The sequence below is a fragment of the Dunckerocampus dactyliophorus genome, chromosome 16, assembly GCF_027744805.1.
Source record: "Dunckerocampus dactyliophorus isolate RoL2022-P2 chromosome 16, RoL_Ddac_1.1, whole genome shotgun sequence".
NCBI lineage: Eukaryota > Metazoa > Chordata > Actinopteri > Syngnathiformes > Syngnathidae > Dunckerocampus > Dunckerocampus dactyliophorus.
Genome location: NC_072834.1, coordinates 4774666 through 4798990, shown reverse-complemented (window position 1 = coordinate 4798990; position 24325 = coordinate 4774666). Strand labels below are relative to the sequence as shown.

General features: G+C 39.3%; 1 protein-coding gene across 4 annotated transcripts; it reads left to right on the top strand.

Annotated features, from left to right (window-relative positions):
* Nucleotides 1–745: 745 nt before the first annotated feature.
* On the top strand, nucleotides 746–22016 carry sytl2a (synaptotagmin-like 2a). Of its 4 annotated transcripts, none has more exons than XM_054755777.1 (19): nucleotides 746–1593; nucleotides 3485–3626; nucleotides 3754–3908; nucleotides 4651–4765; nucleotides 5158–5236; nucleotides 6390–6495; nucleotides 8569–9102; nucleotides 11517–12860; nucleotides 13067–13168; nucleotides 13455–13511; nucleotides 13655–13755; nucleotides 14042–14146; nucleotides 15359–15528; nucleotides 15663–15765; nucleotides 15850–16011; nucleotides 16114–16210; nucleotides 16282–16387; nucleotides 17786–17991; nucleotides 20006–22016. In XM_054755777.1, exons 2-19 carry the CDS (start codon nucleotides 3526–3528, stop codon nucleotides 20152–20154), a joined length of 3792 nt encoding a protein of 1263 aa, XP_054611752.1. In that variant the 5' UTR covers nucleotides 746–1593; nucleotides 3485–3525; the 3' UTR covers nucleotides 20155–22016. The 4 variants fall into 4 exon arrangements, with proteins under 4 accessions (XP_054611752.1, XP_054611754.1, XP_054611753.1 ...); XM_054755779.1 differs by having other exon boundaries at nucleotides 747–1593; nucleotides 5158–5227; XM_054755778.1 differs by lacking the exon at nucleotides 746–1593 and having other exon boundaries at nucleotides 1631–3626.
* The last annotated feature ends 2309 nt before the right edge of the window (nucleotides 22017–24325 follow it).

Genomic DNA, 24325 nt, shown 5'->3' with positions numbered 1-24325 from the left:
GATCTCGTCTCTGGTATTTGCAGACGATGTGGTCCTGCTGGCCTCGTCGGGCTATGGCCTTCAGTGTTTACTGGGCTGGTTTGTAGCTGAATGTGAGCTTCTGGGATGAGACTCAGCACTGAAATGAGTTTGCTCCGTAGGGTGGCTGGACTCTGTCTAAGAGATAAGATGAGGAGCTCAGTCATCCGGGGGGGGCTCAGAGTAGAACCGCTGCTCCTTCACATCGAGGGGAGCCATTTGTGCTTAGGGTATCTCGTCCGGATGCATTCCGGACGCCTCCCTGATGAGGTGTTCCGGGCATGCTGAGCCGCGAGAAGGCCCCGTGGCAGACCTAGGACCTAGAAGTGGTCGTGGACGGGGAAGTCTGGACTTCCCCAACCGAGACTGCTGCCCCTGCGACCCGGACCCGGATAAGCGGAAGAAAATGAATGGATGGATGGATGGATGGAATATATGCAAAACTAAAATGGGCGCGGGGAGACTTATTTTTTATCATTTGTAGTCATGTAAATTGGACTTTGCGTTACATTTCAGTCAGTGTGAGCGTTTGTATTTCATAGAGTTCATGGGATTAACTAATATTAATATAATTATATATTATTATATTATATAAATTATATTATATTATATAATTATATTTATATAATTATATTATATAAAGTAAATTTTTGCCTGATTTTTGTGCCCCCTGGAGGCCACAGCACCCTTAGCATTTCACTACACAGTCGCCCCTCGTTTATCCCGGTTAGCTGGTTCCAGCTCTGCGACAAGTGAAATTCCGCAAAGTAGAATTCAATATTAAAAATAGAATATTTTTGTAGTTAGAGGATAGAAAACATGTTTATGGCTTTTGTAAATAAAATTTTTACCATTATTAGAGCCCTGTACACACAAAATAACACCCCTAGAGTCACCTTTACACTCCTATTATTCTTTGTTTACACCACATTGCGGAGGCTACGGGATCATTGCAGAGACACGAGACGACCGCCGTTTTAAAGATAGCATGCTACCGAGCCAACTAGTTAGCCTTTAATTTATTTATTCAAAGTTTAAGAATTTGTTTTAAATGGAGTGGGGAAGAAGGACAACGTAAGAAGCCAACAACTTGTTTTTCTATGTCTCACCGAACGTTACAGTAACATTACTGACACCTAATGACCAATGTAGAATACTACATGTCATTCACAGCATCTTCTGAATGTCTTATATGTATTTTTTTAGTTAATTTGACCATTTTATGCTTGAAAATGTTTAATTTAAGAAAAAAATATATAAAATTTGCTTCAGTATCCATATATATTTTTTTACTAATAGGCCATATTCGATCACAAAACACCATTATTTATTAATTTACATATTTTTGAAAGTGAAATTCCAACCGTGGCGAGGGACAACTGTAAAATATCGACAGCGATATCTGTTTTTGCAAATGGAAAATGCTGTATGGACAATACGGACAGTCTGCATCAGCAGAGCAGGCTAGTTTCTAGGTTGGCTCTCTGATGAGTGTGCCTTAAGCGCCTCCCACCTTCAGCTCCTCTGAAGTCTTTTGCAAACTAGCTTTTATTCGGGAAGGAGGAACAGTGAAAGGTATGCTGTTTTCTGAGTTATTCCGCGCTACCATGTTTTCATTGTCACAAACTGTTTGCATGTTTGTATTCTATCATTTATGCGGGTGTGTCTTCTCAACGCTATAATCAGATATTGGTTGGTATTGTCTGTATTATTCTGGTTTGTTGGTCAGAGAGATGTTTTGAGACTACAGCAAATATGCAGAGTCAAATGCTCGGTGTCTGCTTGCTCTACCGGAGACGAGGTTTGTTATTTCTCTTCTAGTCAACAAGCCGGGATTGGTCGTACTCGTGTATTTGCATTATTCAGTTAAAAATGTATCAGAATTCAGTTTGCTGTTAGGTTTTCTGGTTTTGTCATTTTGTCACAGAACTGTTATTTTAGCTGCATAAAAAGTTTTCTCCCCCACATGGAGCTTCTTGACACTAGAAAAACAACATGCACGTTGGTGTAGTGGCTGGCATGTCAGGAGATCAAGGGTTTGAATCTCTGCATGTTCTCCTTGCGCTTGGGTTTTCTTGGGTAATCCGGCTTCCCCCCCGCACCTCCAAAACATGCATGTTTGGCTAATTGGAGAGTGCCCTGCAATTGACTGGTGACTAGTTGAGGACGCTTCTCGCACCAAAGTCAGCTGGAGTAGGCTCCAGCTCACCTACCACCCTGAAGAGGACAAGCACATTTTCGCACTGCTTCATAGACGGTGTTACCTGCCTTACAACACACACAAAACAGACCACATATACTGGTGGCGCGCCCCTTGGGCGGTAGACAGGAGGATTAATGCATCTCTGGGCAGAAATCAACAGTGATGTGCGGTCCGTGTCGGATTTTTTATGACGAAACGTGAAATAAATATTAATATTTGTCTATTGAACTATATTATAAATGTATTTTTTGAAATATTTCAACCATTTTTAACATTTTCTCCAGTACAAATCACTGAATTTGCACATTTCCTAATCCAATACAGGGCAAAAACCTACACGAGCAGCAAGTCAAATGCATTCAATATATTTTTATGCTTTGCTGAATGAATGAATGAATTTGGCTGTCAAGATGGAGGATTATATACCCCCAAGCTCATCAGAAGGTGATCAGACTTTTACAACAAAGTTTCACAACTTTTCCTGGAGAATGCATGTATGCATTCATGTACTTCATGTACCAGGGATGTCCAAAGTCGGCCCATAGCACATTGTAAAATTAGAATTTAACAAGAAAAAAAAAACAAGCAAAAATGGAAACATCAGCAGTAATTTTACAAAAATTAAGTCAATTATTAAGAGAATGAGAAAATGTCGTAATTTTATGAGAATAACGTCGGACTATTATGAGGAAAGATGTCATTTTTGAAGCATAAAGTTGAAATATAAAAGAAAAAAGACTGTTATTATTATTAATATTATGAGTGACAACCAAAACCAAATAAATTTGGGGGAAAATTAGAAAAAATATACTTTTACAAAAATAAAGAATAATAAATAAAGAAAAATAAATATGGGAATAAAGTCATGATGAAAAAAGTTGACATAGTTGGACAATTTAAAAAAAACAACAGCAGAAATGCAAAAAACAGGATGAAGTCAAAATATCAACAGAAAAAAACTTGTATTCTCACAATAAAAAAGTCACAGTTTAACAAGAATAAAGTTGTAATATTATGAGGAAAAATTATGTCATTTTAGTAGAAGAGTTGAAATATTCAAGAAAAAAATTATATTCTGATGAACAAGTTGTGATTGTTTGAAAATTAGTTTGGGGAAAAAGTTAGAATATTATGGGAATAAAGTCATAATATTCCGAAAAGGAAATGTATTATTATTGAAACTGCTTGACATCAAGTTCAAAGTGAAATGGAAAAGGACACCTACGTTTGCGTTCCCAATTGAATTGGAATTCTATTCCAAAGGAGCACACCAGTGAGAGAATGAAGGCTGTGATACCATCAACATGATCGACCTGAGTTTCCTAACAGAGGAGGAACAGGACACTATCCTGATTGTGTTGAAAAGAGATGCAAAGCTGAAGCAAGCTGAGGAGCAGCGTGTACAGTAAGTTTATCGACGCCTTCCATTAAAAACAAAAACAGTTTTTGTTCCACTTCAGTGAAAAGTCTCAAATTTTGGCATAATTGGTAGACAACTGTGTGTGTGTGTGTGCTTGTGTGTTTGTGTACAGAAACCTAAAGAACACACTGAGTGACAAAAGCCAGCTCAGGTATTTGACTGGAGAATGGTTTTACGAGACCAAACAGCACCGCCATCAGGATCGCATCCATGGCTCGGACATTATCAGGGCCTCAATGAAGCACACAAGTAAACCACTTAATAAATGTAAGTTCAGTACTGCCAGAAATATACTATTCTCACTCGCTTTTCTCAATAATTAATTAATGATCGCTGTTTCGTGTTTGGCTATATATATATATATATATATATATATATATATATATATATATATATATATATATATATATATATATATATATACTATGAGTTTAAAAAAAATGCATATTTAAGCTAATTGTACGTCTTCTTGGCCTAAATTAAGCATTTCAAGAATAAAAATGGCTAAATGAATGAAAATGCAAATATAAGGCATTCAGAAGATGTGACATGAAGTGTAATACAGTAATTGTGACTTGTTGCGTGTGCCTTTAAGAAGCAGGGCCTGGGAAGTGACGTGTGTGACATCAGCTAGCTACAGTTGACTGTTCGCTGAGTGCTAGCAGCAGGTTAGCAGTGGAGAGCGTGGCCGACAGCAGCTCCTGTGTGAACGTTCACTGCGCGTTCTCTGCTTATTAATAAAGCGATTGAAGTGCATCGTGAGCCTCTCACACACAAACTGCGGCAGTAGAGTAGTATTCTACCTTGGTCTCTAGGTGTCAGCGATGTTACAATAATGCAGTGGTTCTCAATTATTTTCTGTCATGCCCCCGCTGGGGGAAAGAAACGTTTTCGCGGCCTTCCGATTTGAAATGCTATTGAGAAAGTGATAATAGCACTGCAATAATGAGACAATATCCACCGGAAAGTATGCTTATTTATGTTTAAGATGGCTTATTTTCTATTATAGGTCTATCTGTTGCAGTGACTGACAGTGTTTTCCATGATAAAAACAATGAGGTCTTTCTCCCATCTGGGCTTGCCGGTGTTCAATGTGAGCCACAAAGGCAGCCTGGCCATGCAAGGTGAGGAATTACAGTTAATACACATGAAAAAATACTATGACAGGTTAGCCAAATATCAAAAACATCCCCAACAGCCTTATAAAAATCCCTGCTCTGTTGTGCACATGAGTATTGTAGTACCTATGATCTGTGCTGTCTGTTATGAGCAGTATCACATGTTTAGCCAGTCAAGCAGACGAATTGCTGGAGAGTGCAGTCATGCACATGGTGACAGATACTTTGAAATCCACAATAATCTCCTTAGAAGGTCAGGCGTTACGTGGTCATGTTTTCCGCAGTTTCAGAATCGCAGCCATCACGAAAGTCACATACACATTTTTAACCAGTCTTAACTTCCTTCTCGTTGTGTCTTGACATCATGGGGGGGATTTTCTTGTGCTTTTTTTTGCTAGGTTTCCTGGCGAGAAACCCCTACCACATGAAAAATCATCACTGCAACTGCCCTCAAAGGAAGGGGCCTCAGTATGTGCAGTATGTGATATGAAAACCAGTGATGTGCAGTGAGGGTCATGGCTGGTGAGGCGCTGACTCCTCTGGAGTGTTTTTTGTTGTTGTTGCTAATACATGTTGCTCATTAAGAGGATTACAAGAAAAAGACGAAAATAATTCACTTTTGTTAAAAACGTTTTCAAATACTTCTTCGCCCCGTGTATTTGTTTTTATTAACTGAAAAACATTCCTGGTCTTACTTTTTATTTGCATATGAAGTACATGCACCCTATCCTTCTCCAGCAAAAGCTCTGTTACTTTGTGGTAAAAGTCACCTTCTGTTCCGCTTGGACATATACAGTATAATGCTCCATCTTCTCAGTCAAATTCATTCATTCATTCAGCAGAGAGTAAAAACATATTTTACGCATTTTTCTTGTTGCTAAATGTAACTCTATTTGGTGCTGCTGCCGCCAAAAAAAACACACAAAAAATGCTTGCTTTTCCTCTCTATGGAAGGACAGCTGCGACAAGCACCTTCCAACTCATGCACGCCCCCGCCCCTTCAACTGGAGGTGGAGCACTGCAGCGCCCCATTTTATTGTCCGATCAGCAAAAACAATGATATCACTTGCGCAGGCTGTAGAAAGCCGTAGTGGTAATGCAGGCAATACAAATAAAAAATACCTTTTTTAATTAACAATAATAGTACACAATAAATAATTCAGTAAAATAAAGAAATAATAAATCAATAAAAATAAGATAAAATAATACAAATAAATAAATACAATTAATAAATAAAAAATAGAATAAATACAATAAAAAAGACTGGTAATAAAGCTATAGTAAATGTGTCTGCAACAGTATATTATTGGCACTTAAACCGAGAGGAGAGATTAACCGCAGCCTCATCTCAGCTTTCTGTCCTGTATTTGATCAGAGAATGTGCAAATCCAGCTATTTGTACATAGGAAAATGGTAAACAAAAACAAAAACAAAACTGAAAACTGATGGAATCATACAGAAAATACATTTAGAACACAGTTCAGTTATTTTATGTTGTTGTTTTTACATTTTCATTATGAGACGGAGCCTCACCTGCCACCGCTGACTGCACGTCACTGATGAAAACAGGAAAAGTTAACTGTGAATGTATCCTAAATTAAATGACTAAATGATTTATTCTTTGTTTAAGCAAAGGAAAAATCCATTTAACTGTGAACTCCCCACCCCTCACACTCTTGAGGAAAACACCAGTCAATTCCAGGGAGCAACTGATGAAATGGAAACATCACGTGATGGTAAGTTTGCATTTTTATGAAAACACATACAGGAGGCACACAGCGCTCCCTCGCTCTATTGCGCTTCACCTTTCGCGGAATGTTTTTGGTGCTTCTTTTTTTTTTATTACAGCTTATGAACGCTGTTACAGGCCGAGCCTGGCCATGGCAAAATGATGTGTTAACCGACTTATTTGGAATCCAAACGATCATGTTTCAGTTCATTTGAGCATTGCTTGAGAGGAACGTTTTCTGTCTGTTTTTGTGTTGCTGATGCCTTTGTCTTTTGTGTTTTTCCAAATCTGTCTGAAATGAGGCGGTGAACTGAGATCATTTTCCAAGTGCAAATGCCAGATTACACAGGGAGTTACAAAAACACACATTCCATGTCCTTAATCTGAGCTGCATGACTTGTAGCTGCTTGAAAATGTGTTGGAGGCTGTTACAGCACTACTTTTTAGTCAGAAACTACAACATATACTGTACCAACAAGGATCACAATGAAAGGGAGTATCTGCCTCGACTGTTAAAAGTACATGAAAGTAGAATGAACAACCCACAGCTTTTATCATCAACTTTTCTTTCAGATCAGAGATTTCGCTCAGTGAATAAACAGTTTTAACTCGTGTCATGTCGCAAATTAAAACATTGTCCCCTGAGTTGGCAGACACCCAGCGAGAGATGATCTTTGAGTAATTGAGTGAGTAAATGATGTGCAAAATTTTTTCCAAGGGAAGCTATTATTGATCTCATTGGACATTTCGTTATTCAAATAGATACGCACTAGTACTTACTGTATAAGAATGTCTTTGTCTTTGCATTTTATAAACAAACCCGGTATCCGCAAAGAGTCCTTGTGGTAAGAGTTGCTTGTCATCCCATGTGCACGGTGATCCTGTAGTCAAGGCTCAAATTAGTCGCATGCATCAAGCATGAGAAAACATCTAAGGAGATTGCTGTGAAAACTAAAATGGGGTTAAGAACTGGAAGGAAAGTGGTGACATGTTAACGCAGCTCTGGACAGAAATGAGTGTTCTGACTTCCTCACACATGTTAGGCTAATGGAGACTCTAATTTGTTCGTATGTGCGACTGCGAGTGTGAATGCTTGTTTGGATACGACTCGTTCTCTAAACCTGTAGAGATCTCTACAAGGATCATCTATTCTATGTATATTTTGAAATTGTCAGTTGTCGGTGAAATGAAAATTCCGAAAATTCCATGGTTGTAATTATTACATTATTGAGGTATAGTGATGATAAAATGATAACATTTTTATAGTTAGAGCATAAAAAACTTGTTTACGACCTTGTAAAAACAGTTTTTAAGATTATTAGAGCACTCTTGACATGAAGTAACACCCCCATATTCACTTTTACACTTGTATTACCAAATATTGTAGACATAAAAACCAGAAAATAAGCCATTTCAGACACAAAAAGGACATAAAATAGATTCACACATTAGCATTGGGAAATGTCAATGCTTAAATGTCAATGCTTAATGTGCTGCTATTGTCACATCAGTGACACCTAGTGACCAGTGTAGAATACTACATATCAACACTTATTTGAATGCCTCTTTTCAATTTGTATTTTAGTTCATTTAACCATTTTTATGCATGAAAACGCTTGATTTAGGAAATATGTAAACATTTCCTAAAATATGTATATATTTTTTTAACAATAGTCTTCGCAGTCATCCACTAACCCGGGTTGCTTTATTGATTAATATATACTGAAAAACCGCAATAGAGTGAGGCCACGAATTTTGAAGCGCAAGGTTGCGAGGGATGACTGCAGTTACCTTTTCCGTCTGCCACTGTAACGCTCGTTAATTAGCATAGAAGCGCCATGAACACCTTCGGTTTTGCATCTAACACACACCAGTTGCAAAGCAAGAAGCTAGGCTATAGTTATGGGGCCAAATTACTCCATGTGAATAAAACGTTAAGTTAATTATGCATTGATATCTAAAAATCATGTGGTTTCCAAAGCTTTTTGAGGTGAAACTTTGGAATGTTGATTGTGTAAATAATCTAATTGTTTATATGTTATACTGTAATTATCATTATTCTTCTTCCTGCTCCTTTCAGAACTTCCACCATCAACTGACAGCAACATTTCTGAAACCGCCCACCTACAATTTATCCCTGACAAGTTGTCAGTTTTCATGCCAATACCTGAAAACAAAGGGTTCACTTCTCCTTCTCAGGACTATCTTTTTGAGGTAGATGAGCTATCAGATACACACATCAGCTCTGCAGATCCTCGGGGCTTCCTCAATCACATGTCTCCATCAAGCTCCACAAACTGTGACATAGAACCACGGAGTCCAGGTATCACAGTTGGCAACACCGAAACCTGGATCGATAGGAAAAATGTGAGGTTCAGCCCTATACTTTTTCAGAAGGAAATGAAGCAAGATGGAAAGGAGCTTGGAGAGTACAGAATGCTGGACTTTGACCTGATTGATCCTTCTGATATTCAAAATGAAATCAATCTTGAGAACAATATCAGAGGTGCTTGCATACCTTTACTAAAACAGAATACCATTGATTCAGTGGAGGCTGAACTCAAGTGCGTAGTACTTCAAAAGCACGTTTCTGGCCAACACAAGGTCATTATCGGTAAGAGCATTACTTTATACTCTGTTATGAATGCACATAAATCATACTAAAGACCTTTGTGATACTGATATAGTCATAGATCCCAAGCCTGTGCATTTTCAGGCATGCAATACGAAATGCATGCAAGCATGACTGTGGAAAAGAAGGTTAAGATTATTTACGGTGGTGTGAAAAAGTGTTTGCACACTTCCCAATTTCTTATTTTTTTGCTTTGTCACACTTAAATGTTTCAGATCATCAAATAAATATTAGTCAATGACAAATATTAGTCAATGAAAACAAAATGCAGTTTTTAAATGAAACTTTTTATTATTAAAAACCTACTTGGCCCTGTGTGAAAAAGTGATCCTCCCACCAATTTTAAAACATAACTTAATTGAGATCTAGGAGTCTGGAAAAGGTTATAAAGCCATTTCTAAATCATTGGGACTCCAGCAAACCACAGTGAGAGCCATTATCCACAAATGGAACATGGAACAGTGGTGAACCTTCCCAGGACTGGCCGGCCAAACAAAATTACCCCAAGAGCGCAGCGACGATTCTTCCAAGAGGTCACAAAAGAACCCACAACAACATCCAACAACTGCAGGCCTCACTTGCCTCAGTTAAGGTCAGTGTTCATGACTCCACCATAAGAACGACACTGGGCAAAAACGGCCTGCATGGCAGAGAACAACTGCTGAACAAAAAGAACCTTAAGGCTCGTCTCAATTTTGCCAGAAAACATCTTGATGATCCCCAAGATCTTTGGGGAAAATACTCTGTGGTCTGATGAGACAAAAGTTGAACTTTTTGGAAGGTGTGTGTCCCATTACATCTGCTGTAAAAGTAACGCCGGATTTCAGAAAAAGAACATCATACCAACAGTAAAATACGGTGGTGGTAGTGTGATGGTCTGGAAGACTTGCTGTGATAAATGGGACCATGAATTCTGTTGTCTACCAAAAAATCCTGAAGGAGAATGTCCGGCCATCAAGCTGAAACCAACGTGGGTTCTGCAGCAGGACAATCATCCAAAACACACCAGCAAGTCCACTTCTGAATGGCAGAAGAAAAACAAAATCAACACTTTGGAGTGGCCTGAATCCTGTTGAGATGCTGTGGCATGAACTTAATAAGGCGCTTCATGCTGGAAAACCCTCCAATGTGGCTGAATTTCAACAATTCTGCAAAGATGAGTGGACTAAAATTCCCCCACAGCGCTGTAAGAGACTCATTGCAAGTTACTGTAAACGCTTGATTGCAGTTGTTGCTGCTAAGGGTGGCCCAACCAGTTATTAGGTTTAGGGGGCAATCACCTTTTCACACCAGTGTATGTTCAATTTAGCAAATTTACTTTGTCAAGAAATAGTGCATCAACTCAAAACATTCACACTATACGCTTCGTGGCCAAAAAAAGGATCAGCACCTGGATTTAACTAAGCCAATAGGTAAGAGCCTTCCATTGGATAATTACTGCATGGGTGATTATGTTATTAAGTTATTTCATCCAAACTGATGCAGAGATTAGTTTTTCATTTGTTAAACCACAATGTGGCGGGTGCTGATCTTTAAAACACAGGAAGCTCATTGTAGTCTGAGTAGTGTGTCCACAATGTTCACAACGCTTTCTGCTGTCATTGTGGCTGGGCTAACTAGAAAGTTACTCCTCCCACAATGGTGATATGATTTAATGAAACAACATATGACCAAAAATTGTGCTGAAGGTAGAGCTTCAAGGCACTCCAATGAAATATTAGTGTGTGTCCTTTTTTTGGCCAGGCAGTGTATGTTATTGTTTTCTGTGCAAAGTATAAAAAAACTATTTTCATTTTAACATATCTATCGCTGTTGGAGCATGTCTGTGTGGAATTTATGTTGTGGTGGGTGATGCACAAATTTGGCGCTCGGCCAAATGTAACAAGTGTAAATTAACAGCTCAGTGATAAAGGGTTCAGAAAACTCCAAACATCGACACTACATCAGCTGGAGCGGGTCAGAATGAATATTTATCTAATAACTTGACAAAAACACCAGACATTTCAATAAAATACATACTCACCATCTCTGTCAGCCATTGTGGGCCTAACTTGGCTTGTCAAATAGTTTTGCACTGATCAACCAATCACAGGACGGAAAAATGATGACGTTATTGTAGGCCAGCTAGCTGGCTCTGTGAGGCAAATCTGAAATGTGTACTGTTAAATGGCAGTGACCAGCATGCCTAATTCCATGACAAATTTGACATTTAAGTCGGACAAACTGGTTTAAATGTATCTTAAAAGTTTGGTTTCAGTTGGAACAACCCAACAATGAGGATTTCTCCAACGCTGTACTGAGTGACATATTTAGAAAATTAAAAATATATTCACTCTGATTTTTAGCAATGGCAGTAAATAAATGATTGATCAAATGGGTTGTTGTTTTCTTTACAGATCTCACTGAGAATGGTGAACAGGGTGATTCCCCAACCTTATCGCCGTCCACACGTTCAGCTGAACCTGAACAAGACAAGTCCCTTGACTTAGTCTTTGAACAGGCTCATCACTCTCAGGTTGCAGACTGGCCAGAACAGAAAGCTCTTCAACCAAGCACTGTCAATTCTGATGCAGAAAACAAGCCAGGGACAAACAGTGTTTCCCCAAAGCCTAGACAGACACTCATTGGAAATAAAGAGGCGGGGAAAGCTGCAAGACAACAGGATGTTGCGAAGATATGTCAAATAAACCTACCTGTAAATACTTTCAATCTGCAAATAGAGGCAGTGCAGTGTATTATGGAAAAGGTTTCCGCTGTCAAAGAACTAGCTGAAACTCTCAAGATGGAAGAGATTACAGTACCTCAACTTACGGAAGAGAAGCTCAAAGACATAATGAGCTCAGGTGATTTTGGAACTCACCGGGACACCCTGGAGGAAAAACCTGTTGAGGCATCATGGGAGAGAAAAAGCACCCGCAAAAAAATACCTATTGAACAACAATTAAATGAAGAACTCACCTTGACAGTATTACAGAATGTTCAGGTATACTCTGCGGAGAGCAGCAAAGAAAGTCTCTCACCACAAACAGAAATAATGATAGAGAAAACAGCTACCGAGTCTTTAGAAAACGTTTCGTCCTCACAGAGTGAATCTGGCATCACAATAGATTTAGTCATAGAAGAAGAATCGCTCATTAGTCCCTGCAAATTCCAAGCTCCAAGATCAAAAGAAGTCAGGGGTAGTTCAACTAAAACGTGTCACCCCAGAGTCCTGCCAAGGGAATCCTCAAGTCCCAAGAGATCCAGGCTGCAAGGCTCTCCCTTGAGGACATTTTTAATAGATATTAAACCAGAAACTAAAGCTGACGACGATGAGCGACCTGAAAGGCCAGTGCCGAGACAGAGGAAAAGTCACTTGTGTGGGACACAGAAGACACTGCAGAAGGACCCCAAACTTATTGTGCACAACGACGTTCCTCCTTTACAATTAGTAAAGTCAGTCACTGAAGGGTCTTACTCTTTGAATGAAAAGAAGAGAAAATTGGAAGATTCACCATGTCTTGCCAGGTCTGCGATCCCTCAAGATTATCAACACTATCTTGGGCCTCACAAGAAAGCCCATGTCCCACCTTTTCAAAGTGATGAAGTTGCTCAAGAGGCTAAGATAATCACTGTGGGACACCAGGAAGACACAGGACACAATCCAATTCACTCAAGATTGTGTATTATTCAAAGTAGAGGTGAAACCAACCAGCTAACATCAACCGTGTCCACATCTCTGTCTCTGGAAAGTTTAGCCTGTGAGCTTTTTTATTATTTCTGCATACATTTTTCACAACCATAGTTTTGGTTATACTGACGTAATCTGATCATGTCACACATTTATTATGGAATTATATAAGAATGTCCAATTTAAGTGATTCGGACAGTTATACTGTTGATCCTAATGCTAGGCACGTGAATGTACAGCAAACTAGAATTGTGCTGTTTTGTTTTGTGTCACCAGGTTCCGGTGATAATTGTTATCTAATGAACCCCCCGGATGTGAGACAATCTCCAAGATGTATGTCATCATCCAAGAGTCTGGACGACCTATACCAAAAACATAGTAAGATAGTGTTTGTTTGGTTTTTTTTTACAAAAATATGGAAAAGTAAGGGAAATTCTGGTTTCCAAGGGAATTTCCAACAGTAAAATCTGGGAAAAATTCGGTAAACTATCAAAACGGGAGGGCACCGGGAAAGAAGGACAAAATACGGTCTAAGGGAAAATGGGAGGGCTGACAGTTCTATGCTAATACTGCTGAAATACTGCATTGTCCACAATTTAAATATATGTTGACAATAAAGAGTGTTTTGTAAATATTATTTTTTTGTATAAATTACTTGTATTAGGGGAAGAGACAAGTATCAACAACCCAAGAGAGGAAATGAATCAAAGCGTGAATGATGGTAATTATATATGATCCTCTTGATGTACAGTTTTAGGACAAACAGTACACAGACCAAAAAGCATTCTGCAATGATGTAAAGTTAAAGATACAGAAAATACATTTCAAAAATGAATATTAAGATTTACATAATATATTTTCCAGTTCCTTCTTTTTCACTGTCAACCTCTTCAATCAAACCACATCAAATCACAACGAACCAGGTCCAAACCAGTGTGTCAACTCCTGTCCTTCAGCAGATTGAGGTAAATCATTGCAAATTTAAATTTCAGTGTGAATTAATAAAACCACACACTTTATTTCTTTAATACCAAACATAAACATTTGCAGAGATGCCAACTACCTTGTGAGAACAAATCCTGACATTACCGGCATCTGATTGATCTTGTTAGCCCCCTTAATTGTGGATTAGGATTTTGATTGTTAAAAGTTGCCACCTAAAATTGTACAAGCTATTGTGAAAACATATTATAGCCATATTATATATTTCTTTGACTTAGTATTTCTGTTCTGCTCTTCTATACCTTTCAGGCAGATAGTGACAGCCTTTTTGAGACCACATTCGACAGTCGAAGAAACACAGGAAGTTCCACATCGAACATTAGTTTTGCCTCTGAGATGTCGTCCGTGCCATACGTATGTACTTAATCATTGTCATGTTATTGCTTAACAAAGAATATGTCCACATGACACATTATTAACCACTCCCATTTTAACCTGTAATACCACAATCCTCCAGCAAATCAATTGTGAATTGACTTTGACTGAGTTGACTTTGTTTGAGTTAGGGACTGCCGACCACCAAGGTCTGTCAATGCTCTTGCTAAATGCCGAGAGCCTCACCAACGGTAAACTCAAGGTTATACACAACCCCGCCGACTCCCAAAAGGATGTAACCGTCCTCCTTCAGGTCTGTCAACAAGGGGCAAAATCTTCCACAAGCATTTATCGCAGAGAAAGTGTTAGATCCTTAGCCCAGACATTCCTAAAACAGACTCAGCAGTACAATACATGCAAGTGTGTTATACAATCCTGAACCGGAGGACTGGGGGAAATATTATATATATATATATATATATATATATATATATATATATATATATATATAGTATTTAAATTTTGCACAAGTGGATTATATGTAAAGCATCAAAACGCAAAAAGACAGGATCAAGAGATGGAAAATAGAAAGTCATCATTGAAAAACAGCATTTAGCGGATCAAAAGTTCGAGACCATAGCCTTAAAAAGTCATAATATTCGATCAAATTTGTTTTTCATGTCATTTTCTCATGACCTCCTGATGGCAAAGGCTTTCTTCTAAGAACGTAGGATGTGACGGGCTTGTCCGTGAAGACACAAGCCAGTCTTTGACCCAAGTGAAGGCCCTAACTGATGCCGACTGCAGCCCAGTTACCATCAGGCGGCATCTGCGAGAGAAGGGTTTAACTAAAGATGGAGGCTGGCTATGTGTAGATATTGCAGCAGGCAACCCTTGACTAAGCAACCCTTTTCTGTGTAATAGTGACAGGATCTTTCAACCCGACAATACTGCAACATCGCCGCATCTGCAAACTTTTGATCAGTTAGTAAACAACCTTTACTTTAAAAGCAGTTTTCAATAAATTGATGACTCAACTTTTGTCTCTTGCTCCTGTTTCTTCTTTTTTGCATTTTGATGCTCTACTTACAATCCGGTTACAATACACCAGCGCAAAATGCGGACTTTTGTAATTTTGCCCGGATCTTAAATTTTTGTTCAGGAGTGTTTTACATAATGATGATGGAAATCATTATTATCATGACCTCAAAATACAAGTTTTTTGTTGTTGTTGTTGTTGTTGTTGAGCAGGCCAGTGGCAGCACCAGGAGCATATATGCTCTAGATTTTAGTGCAGTTGAAGTCCAAGGAAGCATACACTACGCTGTGAACTACATTCAAAAGCTTCAAGAATTTCAAATCTTTGTAGTGCTCTGCAGGGACCTAGCTGTAGCTGACACCAAGAGGCACTGCGCTGATCCGTAAGTTCCTGCAATGTAATACACGATTATTGAAATAGCAAAATGAACAAATACAGTGCTGTTGTACATGACTTTGTGAGGCGTTTGTTTAAAACTTGAAAAGGATGGAAATGTCGTGTTGTTGTATTTTGCAGGTATGTAAAATGTTACCTTCTCCCTGACAAAACAAAACTGGGAAAGAGAAAAACAAATGTTAAAAAACGGACCCTAAACCCTACCTTCAATGAAATCCTTAAGGTTAGTATAACATTTGGGTTGGAGTTTATTTCACCAGTTGAACATCACATTTGTTTCATAACATTTCTATTCCCTGCTTAATAGTTTAAAACCAAGTTGGAGGTGCTGAAAACTCAGAGTCTTTACGTCTCTGTGTGGCACAACAACACCTTTGGTCGGAACACCTTCTTGGGTGAAGTGGACCAGGATATGTCAGGATGGGACTTAAGCAACACTCGGATAAATGAATATGCATTAAAAGCCAGGGTATAGTGATTTTTGATATGATAGATTTCTATACTGTACTGTAAGTATCCAGCAAGTACCATAAAATTGGTCTGAATAGAGTGCAATGACGTGATTGTTCAGGTGTCAGGACAGACCTCAACACCTTCCCCTTTAAGTTTGCCAGACAGCAGAGGACTGATGACAGTATCCTTGAGGTTTCTACCACAAACATCTCACAGTAAGAACTTTTAAGTCATCCTTCCCTGTCAAATTTGTTATTATCATCACCGATTTCTATTGCATCCCCAGGTAAGAAAACATCTGTGATGGAGACCGGTGAGGTGCAGATTTGGGTGAAAGATTGTAAGAATCTTCCTTCAGACAGAGGACCTACGATGGATCCATTTGTAAAATGGTGGGATACTATAAACTTCCGGGGCCATATTCAGAAAAATCGTAAGAGTCTTGCTCGGGGTCACTGGACTAAGCATACCAGAAAGCTAAGCTGAGCAATGACCTATGATATGGCCCAAAACGCCAATGATCTCATCCAGTGGCCTTTCTTTGGGCTCAGTTTGAGGATGTGGTTCCGTAATCATTGATAAAAAAAACTTCCCATTAATGAGTACTTGTAGAGCCCCAATGGGATTGTGAATGCAGAACCACTTTACCCTGCCTGCCATTGGGATGTCCAGTGCATGGTACTGAAGCATATGTTTCCAGCCGGAGCAGTCAAGCAGTCTGACTGGTGTGACAATGGATGTGCACCCTTGAGGATTCTTGCATTTAGCCACCTACAATTTGTAAAGAGCCTCGGTCTGCAGTCTTTTTCCATACAAGTACAAGAGGGAATGCATACTCTCTTGCTTATCTCCAGTTCTTCCATCTCTGACAGAACCAGAAATGGTTTTGGTAGGGAGGGCGGGAGGGACGGTAAGGAAGACAAAATTGTCTTTCATATGATACCATTTGATCACATTTGTCTTTTGTCTGACCACAATCAATCTAAGGCTTGCTTGAAGAAGGTGTCATACTATTCAAGCAGATCGACCAAATTCTCCCTTCCAATCTGGATGAAGTGACAACTGTCTAAGTCAATGAGTCCTAGCTCCTGTAGTTGCTGCTTGAGATCAGGATCTTGGCATCATCATGCTCTTTTTCCTGTGTAGCTTTTCCGGGATGGCCAGCGCCCCGTGAAACCTCACACCTTTCTATAGTTAAACACTGGGTTGGGTTGGGGTTTTTTATGCTTCCACTGCCATTGACTGTTTGCTGCACAGTTCATTCAGACCCTAACACTATGATGATGCATTACTGTGAGCTCCGTCTTTTGACGTGACTGAACCGAGTCTTGCAGTTTAGACAGCTCTCTGCTTCCCGAGCAGAGCACCCATTCAAAAAAAAAGGATACATTTGTGTAAATTTACAAATACATGTAGTTAGAACTGGAAATTGGTTGTTTAATTAGTTTGTTTCTAAAGCCTAGGTCACAGCCGGTCGTACGGGCTCCTATGGCCAGTCTACATGCAAAAAAACCACGTTGTTCATGCGGCCAACATGTGTCTTTCGTACGTTTTGCTGGTGTCTGTTTTTTTCCTATGTCGCACTTGCGGACACCCAATGCACAAGATATTTCGTACGTCCTCCTTGCGTGTCGAGATCTTACTCCTTCGTGGTCACCACAACTATGTTCTCCACGAACAACAAAAAAAAAACACAGCAAATTGCGGGACGTGAAAAATCGCATGGCCAAAAAAATCGTACATTCGGTTGTGACCTACGTTTAAAATGATTCCCTCATGTGCATCTACAGCACTGTACTTCCTGATCCGAATGGCAAAAGCCGACAAAAGACCCGGGTGGTGAAGAGAACAGCCAACCCCATGTTTAACCACACTATGGTGTATGACGGTTTCCGACCAGAGGATCTTAGAGAGGCCTGTGTGGAGATTACAGTGTGGGATCACGACAGGTGGAACCACCACTACATCGGTGGGATCAGACTGGGACTTGGAACAGGTGTGTGTTTAATGTTATTTAATAGGAATGCACGATCATTTTTTTTTTACCGATAACTTCCTGCTTCGCAAGACCGATACCGAACTGATGACATTATGTATTAGTTTGTCTACAACTGGAGTTAAGAACGACTCAAAAAAGTTGTATCTGCCAAACTGTGCCTGTAGATTTGTCCTTCCCGAACATCATGACATCATTACCATTAACAAAACATTTTAAAAACTAGCAGCAGCTCAGAAATACAAACCGTGGCCCCAAGGTTGGGTTGTCTCTGGCAAACTTTTTGGCGCTTTGCAAACGCTATGCCGTTAGGAACAAGTCCCGGGCGTTGCAGCGATGCTGGCATTTCAGGTGGCTTATAAGGTTTGATGTGTTGAAGCTCGATGTTTTTTTCCCTCATCGTGGAATGTTTACAGAGCATTTGGCTCAATGTCTTCCTCTGAAACAGTGAGAAGTCCCGCACGATTGACGCCATGTTTGTTTACTAGTGAGCTGTTGCATGGATTTTATCTGCGTACTCCGGCTTCCTCCCAAGTCCCCAAAACACGCATGTTAGGTTAATTGGAGCAGAATATATAAATAACAAACATATTCAAGTCGGCAGGCAACATTTTGGTTTGGAATATTTGAGTTACGTTACGTAATACTAGCAAGTCTAGAAACTTTGTGCTTACTTGGTCATAATTATGTTTTGACTGCTTAGCTTTGGTCAGATGACAAAAATACCAATGTGAATGCTAATCTAATAAGCTAGTTGATCCCCAAGCAAAACGTAGTTTAGTACTTGGAGAAACCCTGGTTGCCAAGTGCAGATGTTAGACATAGTTGGTCCCCAGACTTGCGCACTTCTCAGGAGGATTTTGGTCCACTCCTCTTAACAGATTTTCTCTAAATCCTAAAGGTTTCGAGGCTATCAGTTTGAAGTTTCAGCTCCTTACACACAGATTTTCTATTAAAGTCCAGAGACTGGCTTGGCCACTCTAGGATCTTCATGTGCTTCTTCTTGAGCCATTCCTTTCTTCGTCCTTCTTGCTGAAGAATCAGGACTTGTTTGTGTTTGCACTTAACTGCAAGGGTCAGAATTCTTGCTGGGGATGTTGTAGGGGATGAAATACTTATTTCACTCATTTAAATACTAAATAGTTTAGAATTAGACATGCACGATATCTTTGTTTTTCAAACCAATACCAATAACAATAATAGGATACCGATAATGATAACTTTTTTGTATGTACTTTTTTAAAATTTAGATTTAACTGTAGTTTGTGCACACATGGAGGTAAGAAGGACTCAAACAAATTTGGATTTGACCAACTGTACCTGCTGATTTCCACCAGCCATCCTTTTTCTAGGATTGCGGGGGTATGCTGGAGCCTATCCCAGCTGACTTTGGGTGAGAGGAAGGGTACACCCTGACCTGGTCTACCTGTTGATTTGTCCTAATCAAATATCATGACATTACTACTACCACTTCCCTACTATGGGAGTGTAGAGCGAGAGGAGCCACCTGCCGTGGCCCGGCAAGGTGCACTGTATTTGGGCACATGGTCGGAGCAGGCGGTGTGACGCCACGGGGGTCTCTGGCAAACCTTTTGCACTTTTCAACCGCAGCGGCACAACATGTCCCAGGCTGGTAGCGATGTGGCGTTTCAATGTTTTTTTTTTCTCTCATCGCAGAGCATTTGGTACAACTAGCTGTTTACATGTGAGTTCAGGGCAAGTTACGACAGGCCGTTACGTCACACGCAGGAGAAAAAAGGAGCGCTTGGTTTGTTCACTGGCACAGTACGGGTTATCTCGCCTCATTGGAGCGATCGGATTTATCGGTATGATACCATAATTCCCTCATATCGGCCCGATAATTATCAGTCTGATAGTCTGATAACCTTTAATGTTTTTTTTGAGTGTTATTATGAATCATTATGATTATTATAGATTATTAGTATATATTGTACATACAACAATTCCATCATCAACATGTTTACATAAATAACTTTTGTTGTTTTCTGTGCAGGGAAGAGTTATGGAATTGATGTGGTTTGGATGGACTCCACAATGGAAGAAGCTAATTTGTGGAAGAGGATGTTGCAGTCTGATGGCCAGTGGGTGGAAGATATTTTACCACTGCGAATGCTTGTGATCACAAAATGCCGGTCAAAGTGATCCACGCGTACAGACGGTATTGCTAACTGTAGACTGCATCCAAATGGTACCATTACACATACTATGATAAACATGTGTCAGCGGATAAAAATGTAATCATGTGAGTCACATACACAAAGTTTATATATATATATATATATATGTACCTTGTAGCTACTGTATTTTCCGGACTATAAGTCGCTCCGGAGTATAAGTCGTACCAGCCAAAAATGCGCAATGAAGAGGAAAAAAAACATATGTAAGTCGCACTGGACTATAAGTCGCATTTTATTTTAGGAAATCAGAGACCAAGAACAGTCATTTCATCTTGAAAGGCAAGTTATATTAATAACAATAAAATGGAGAACAACAGGCTAAATAGGCGTCTGTTAACGTAACATGAATAGGTGGTACGTTAACATATTAACAGTTATTCAGATAACTATATCCTAAACAACCCGCAAAGTCATCTATATTCGTCGCCTTGGCACCTACCTGGGTGTGGAGACGTAAATGCACTGTTGATGACAAGCCTCACATGTTTCTCGTTCACTCCAAATGTTCTTTCTGCTGCTCGATTAGCGCTTTCGGCTGCATATTTCACTACTTGCAGCTTGTAATCTGCATATTATTTTCTTTTTGGGGGCATTTGTGTTCAGTCCTTCTAAGTTGTCTTTATGAGTTGACATTTTCGTTGTGAATTTTCAGTGGTAGAGTAGCAGATACTGGTACACAAGCCTAGAGCGCCCTCTTGTGGCTGTCTGTGTGATTTTCTTTTTGTGGGCATTTGTGTTCTGTCTTTCTCAGGCCCTGTCCACATGGAACATTTTGGTCTTTTTTTGTGCCAGATTAGTATGTAGTTGCATCCAGATAGGAACGCATCACTGGGTGAAAACTATGTAATACACAAGGCACACCTACGTGTGGTGCTGCACGCAGATGTAACCGCATGACACTCCAAACCATAGAAGAAGAAAGAACGGGTGTGTGTAAGTCCGTCGTCTTCCACTTACGAGAAGTGGAATTACTTCTGCGAGTCATTATGGAGTATAAGGCAACAAAATATCGACTTAGGTGAGTCATGTCCGTCGAAATATTCAGATATTATGTTGGCTTGTCGTCAAAGCTCACTTTTTGTCACGTATATTCTCAGTGGTGCAGGAGTGATAGGAGTAGGAGCTACTGGCACACAAGCCGAGAGCGCCCTCTCGCGGATGTCGGCGTGAAAAAATACATATATAAGTCGCTCCGGAGTACAAGTTGCAGGACCAGCCAAACCATGAACAAAAGTGGGACTTTTAGTCCAGAAAATACAGCGTAAATTTTGGTGATAAAGGTACTAGTACAGATTTTTTTTTAATTCGATTTTAAGCCGCTATGCCAGGGGTATTCATCTGAAATCGAAATAGGTCCAGATACAGAAAATGTCCTCAAGCTAAGGTCTGGACTTCACATAGGAATGATGATATGGTGAAGACACACACTTGCCTATTTGTGCACACAGTATACAGTACTAGTATATGGTCATTAAAGTATTGCTAAGGCAGCATGTCTAATGGTAGCCTAAAACCTTTTCACAGTACTGTGAATTGTTGAAATGAATCTCACAAATGTATTTTTGAATGCGAATCACTGGTTTAATCAAAGTTACAAACCATATGTAAACTATTTTAATCCGAAGATATTTAGAACCTCAACATGTTGCTGTTCTGATTAAATTTTTTGAATAAACATGTTAGTGTGGCTTGTCGTTTGTTGATAATATAATAAAATATTGGTATACTTAATAATGATGTATTTTTTAAATGTATTCCTTTTTAGACATGGAGAATCGAGAAACTGTAAACACGAGATGTAACCTTGCATGTACGTTGCAAATAAATTAAACCATTAACATTACCACTACCGTTATACTCATTGTAATCCCTCAAAGGGGATACACTTGTCCCTTGCAATTTCGCTTCAAGCTATCGTGGTTTTAAAAAAAAATGTACTAAATAAATCATGTTGTTTTGTAGTTGAATACGGCCTATTATTACTAAAAAAAAACATGCATGTTTAAGCAAATGTTACATATTATTTGCCTAAATTAAGAGTTTTCAAGCATAAAAATGGCTAAATAAACTCAAATACGAATATAAGGCATTCAAAAGGTGCATTCAAAGACGTTGATGATGTGTAGTATTCTACACTGGTCACCGGGTGTCAGTAATGTTACTGTAATGTTCGGTGAGACACAAGCACCAGACTTGATCGTCGGAACAACAGGCTTTTATTGCAGGTTTGAATTATCTCACAACAGGCGCAATAATGCCCAACAAAAACACAGGCTACTGTTGCGGCTGTGACCCACGCAAAGCTGAAACTCAACTCTGAACCACCGACATCACTTCCTGTCCACCACTCACTCTGCTCCCCTAGGGAACACATTTATAGCAAAACACAAACAGAGTCTTATTTATGTTTTAAATGGCTTATTTTCTCTTACTATGTTTACAATATTGGGTAACAGGAGTAAAGGTCTCTATAGGGGTGTTATTTCATGTCTAAAGGGCTTGAATAAATTTAAAAATATTTAGAAGTACATAAACAGTTTCTATGCTTATAATATGCTATTATAAATAAGGAATTGTATTTCACGGTCGGCTATGGAACCAGTCATATATTAACCGCCCTGCAAGTTGTGACGCCGGGTTAACTGTCGAAGCTAGTGCTTCCGTTACCATACGCACTGTCGAGCCTCAGCACACAACTGTGGTGCATTCAAGAACTGCAAAACAAAGTGTGAAATCTCAACGCTTGATGAAAAAACATTATCAGTGAAGCATGAAGACATAAACATGTAAAAATTGAGGGCTTTTTAACATGCATTTGACCTTTTTAACACGTATTGATAAAGTATTACTGACTAAGGGTGAAGAACATGTGTTGACAGCTTGCTAAAATTGAGTATCAAACAGTCCAAATTCCAAAAAGGAATAACACTAAACTTTTTTTTTCCTTTGCTCTGCCCAATGCCCTTTTTTGGAGTTCCTGGGCGGAGCCAAGCACCGCTTCTGCACACCTGCATGGCATATATGCTATGCTCACTCTTGACTGCACTCAGGCGCTGGGCTATGTTCTCGTGCCTGTGTCTTTCCATGTACCATAGTCTTGGCATCTTTTGTTTGCTCCCCTTTGTTGCGTCTTTATGTTGGACTATGTACTATTTGTGGATTTTTTTTTTTTGCAACGACCTTATGTCTTTTTACCTTTTTCCATCTGTTTGTATCCACTAACTTTGTGTGCTTTTTTAAAAATAACATTTTGTATTTTTGTACCCTTGTGCTTTGGGGTCCTATTACACAGCTGTGCCACCTCGTGACATATTAAGTGAGTAAGATGCACAGTCAGTAGATCGGAGGTTCGAAACTCCGTGACCCTAATGAGAACAAGTGGTATCCAAAAAAAATGGATGACTCGATGGAATCGATTCGGGACAGCAGTTGAATGGAGCCGCCTGCATTAGTGTGTGAAGAGTGCCCTCTAACGGTTAGAGTGAGAAGCAGCATTTCATTGTCATCCTGGCGTCTGTCAAAGGCGAGGAAGAAGGTGGGAAGAAGGAAAGAAAGAAAGAAAGAAAGGGAGCGAAAGTGTTTGTTTTTTGCGTACCTCAATACAAGTAAACACATTTCAACACGTTATGTGCCTTAGCCAGGGTTCACGTTTGAGTCTCGAAATTTTGATTGAACTTTATTGATAAAAGCGCAGTAACAGTAACGGAAGTTGTCACAAAGCCACATGTTTAAAGCCAGCTTTTTTGACAGTGCTTTGATAGTTATTCGATTTTTTTCTATGAGACAAAGAAGCTGCTTGCCAAGCTTCTGAATTTTATTTGACACATTTGAGAAAGAAATTACTCATCTTAAAGATGTCATTTGAATGTCAGCCATTGTAAATAAATTTATACAAACACATTTAGAAGTGTGTGAAAAAGAAATGAGGCAAATACCAGCTTAAATTAATAGATTTAATAAACATTTAAGAAATACTAGTTGTAAAAACTGAACAGTATATGATGTAAATAAATACCATGGAAAACAAGTAACACAGCACATAAGTAAATGAATATCAGATGCAACAAGTACGACCCAAGTATTGTAAAATAATTGACGATATACCAGGTGTTCAAATAGAAAGTGACAAAAATACT

Coding starts and splice junctions, on each gene's coding strand:
- sytl2a (XM_054755777.1), top strand. CDS start 3,526: ATGATCGACCTGAGTTTCCTAACAGAGGAGGAACAGGACACTATCCTG. Junction 6,496..8,568: donor AATGGAAACATCACGTGATG/GTAAGTTTGCAT, acceptor TGCTCCTTTCAG/AACTTCCACCATCAACTGAC. Junction 14,147..15,358: donor AGATGTCGTCCGTGCCATAC/GTATGTACTTAA, acceptor GTTGTTGAGCAG/GCCAGTGGCAGCACCAGGAG.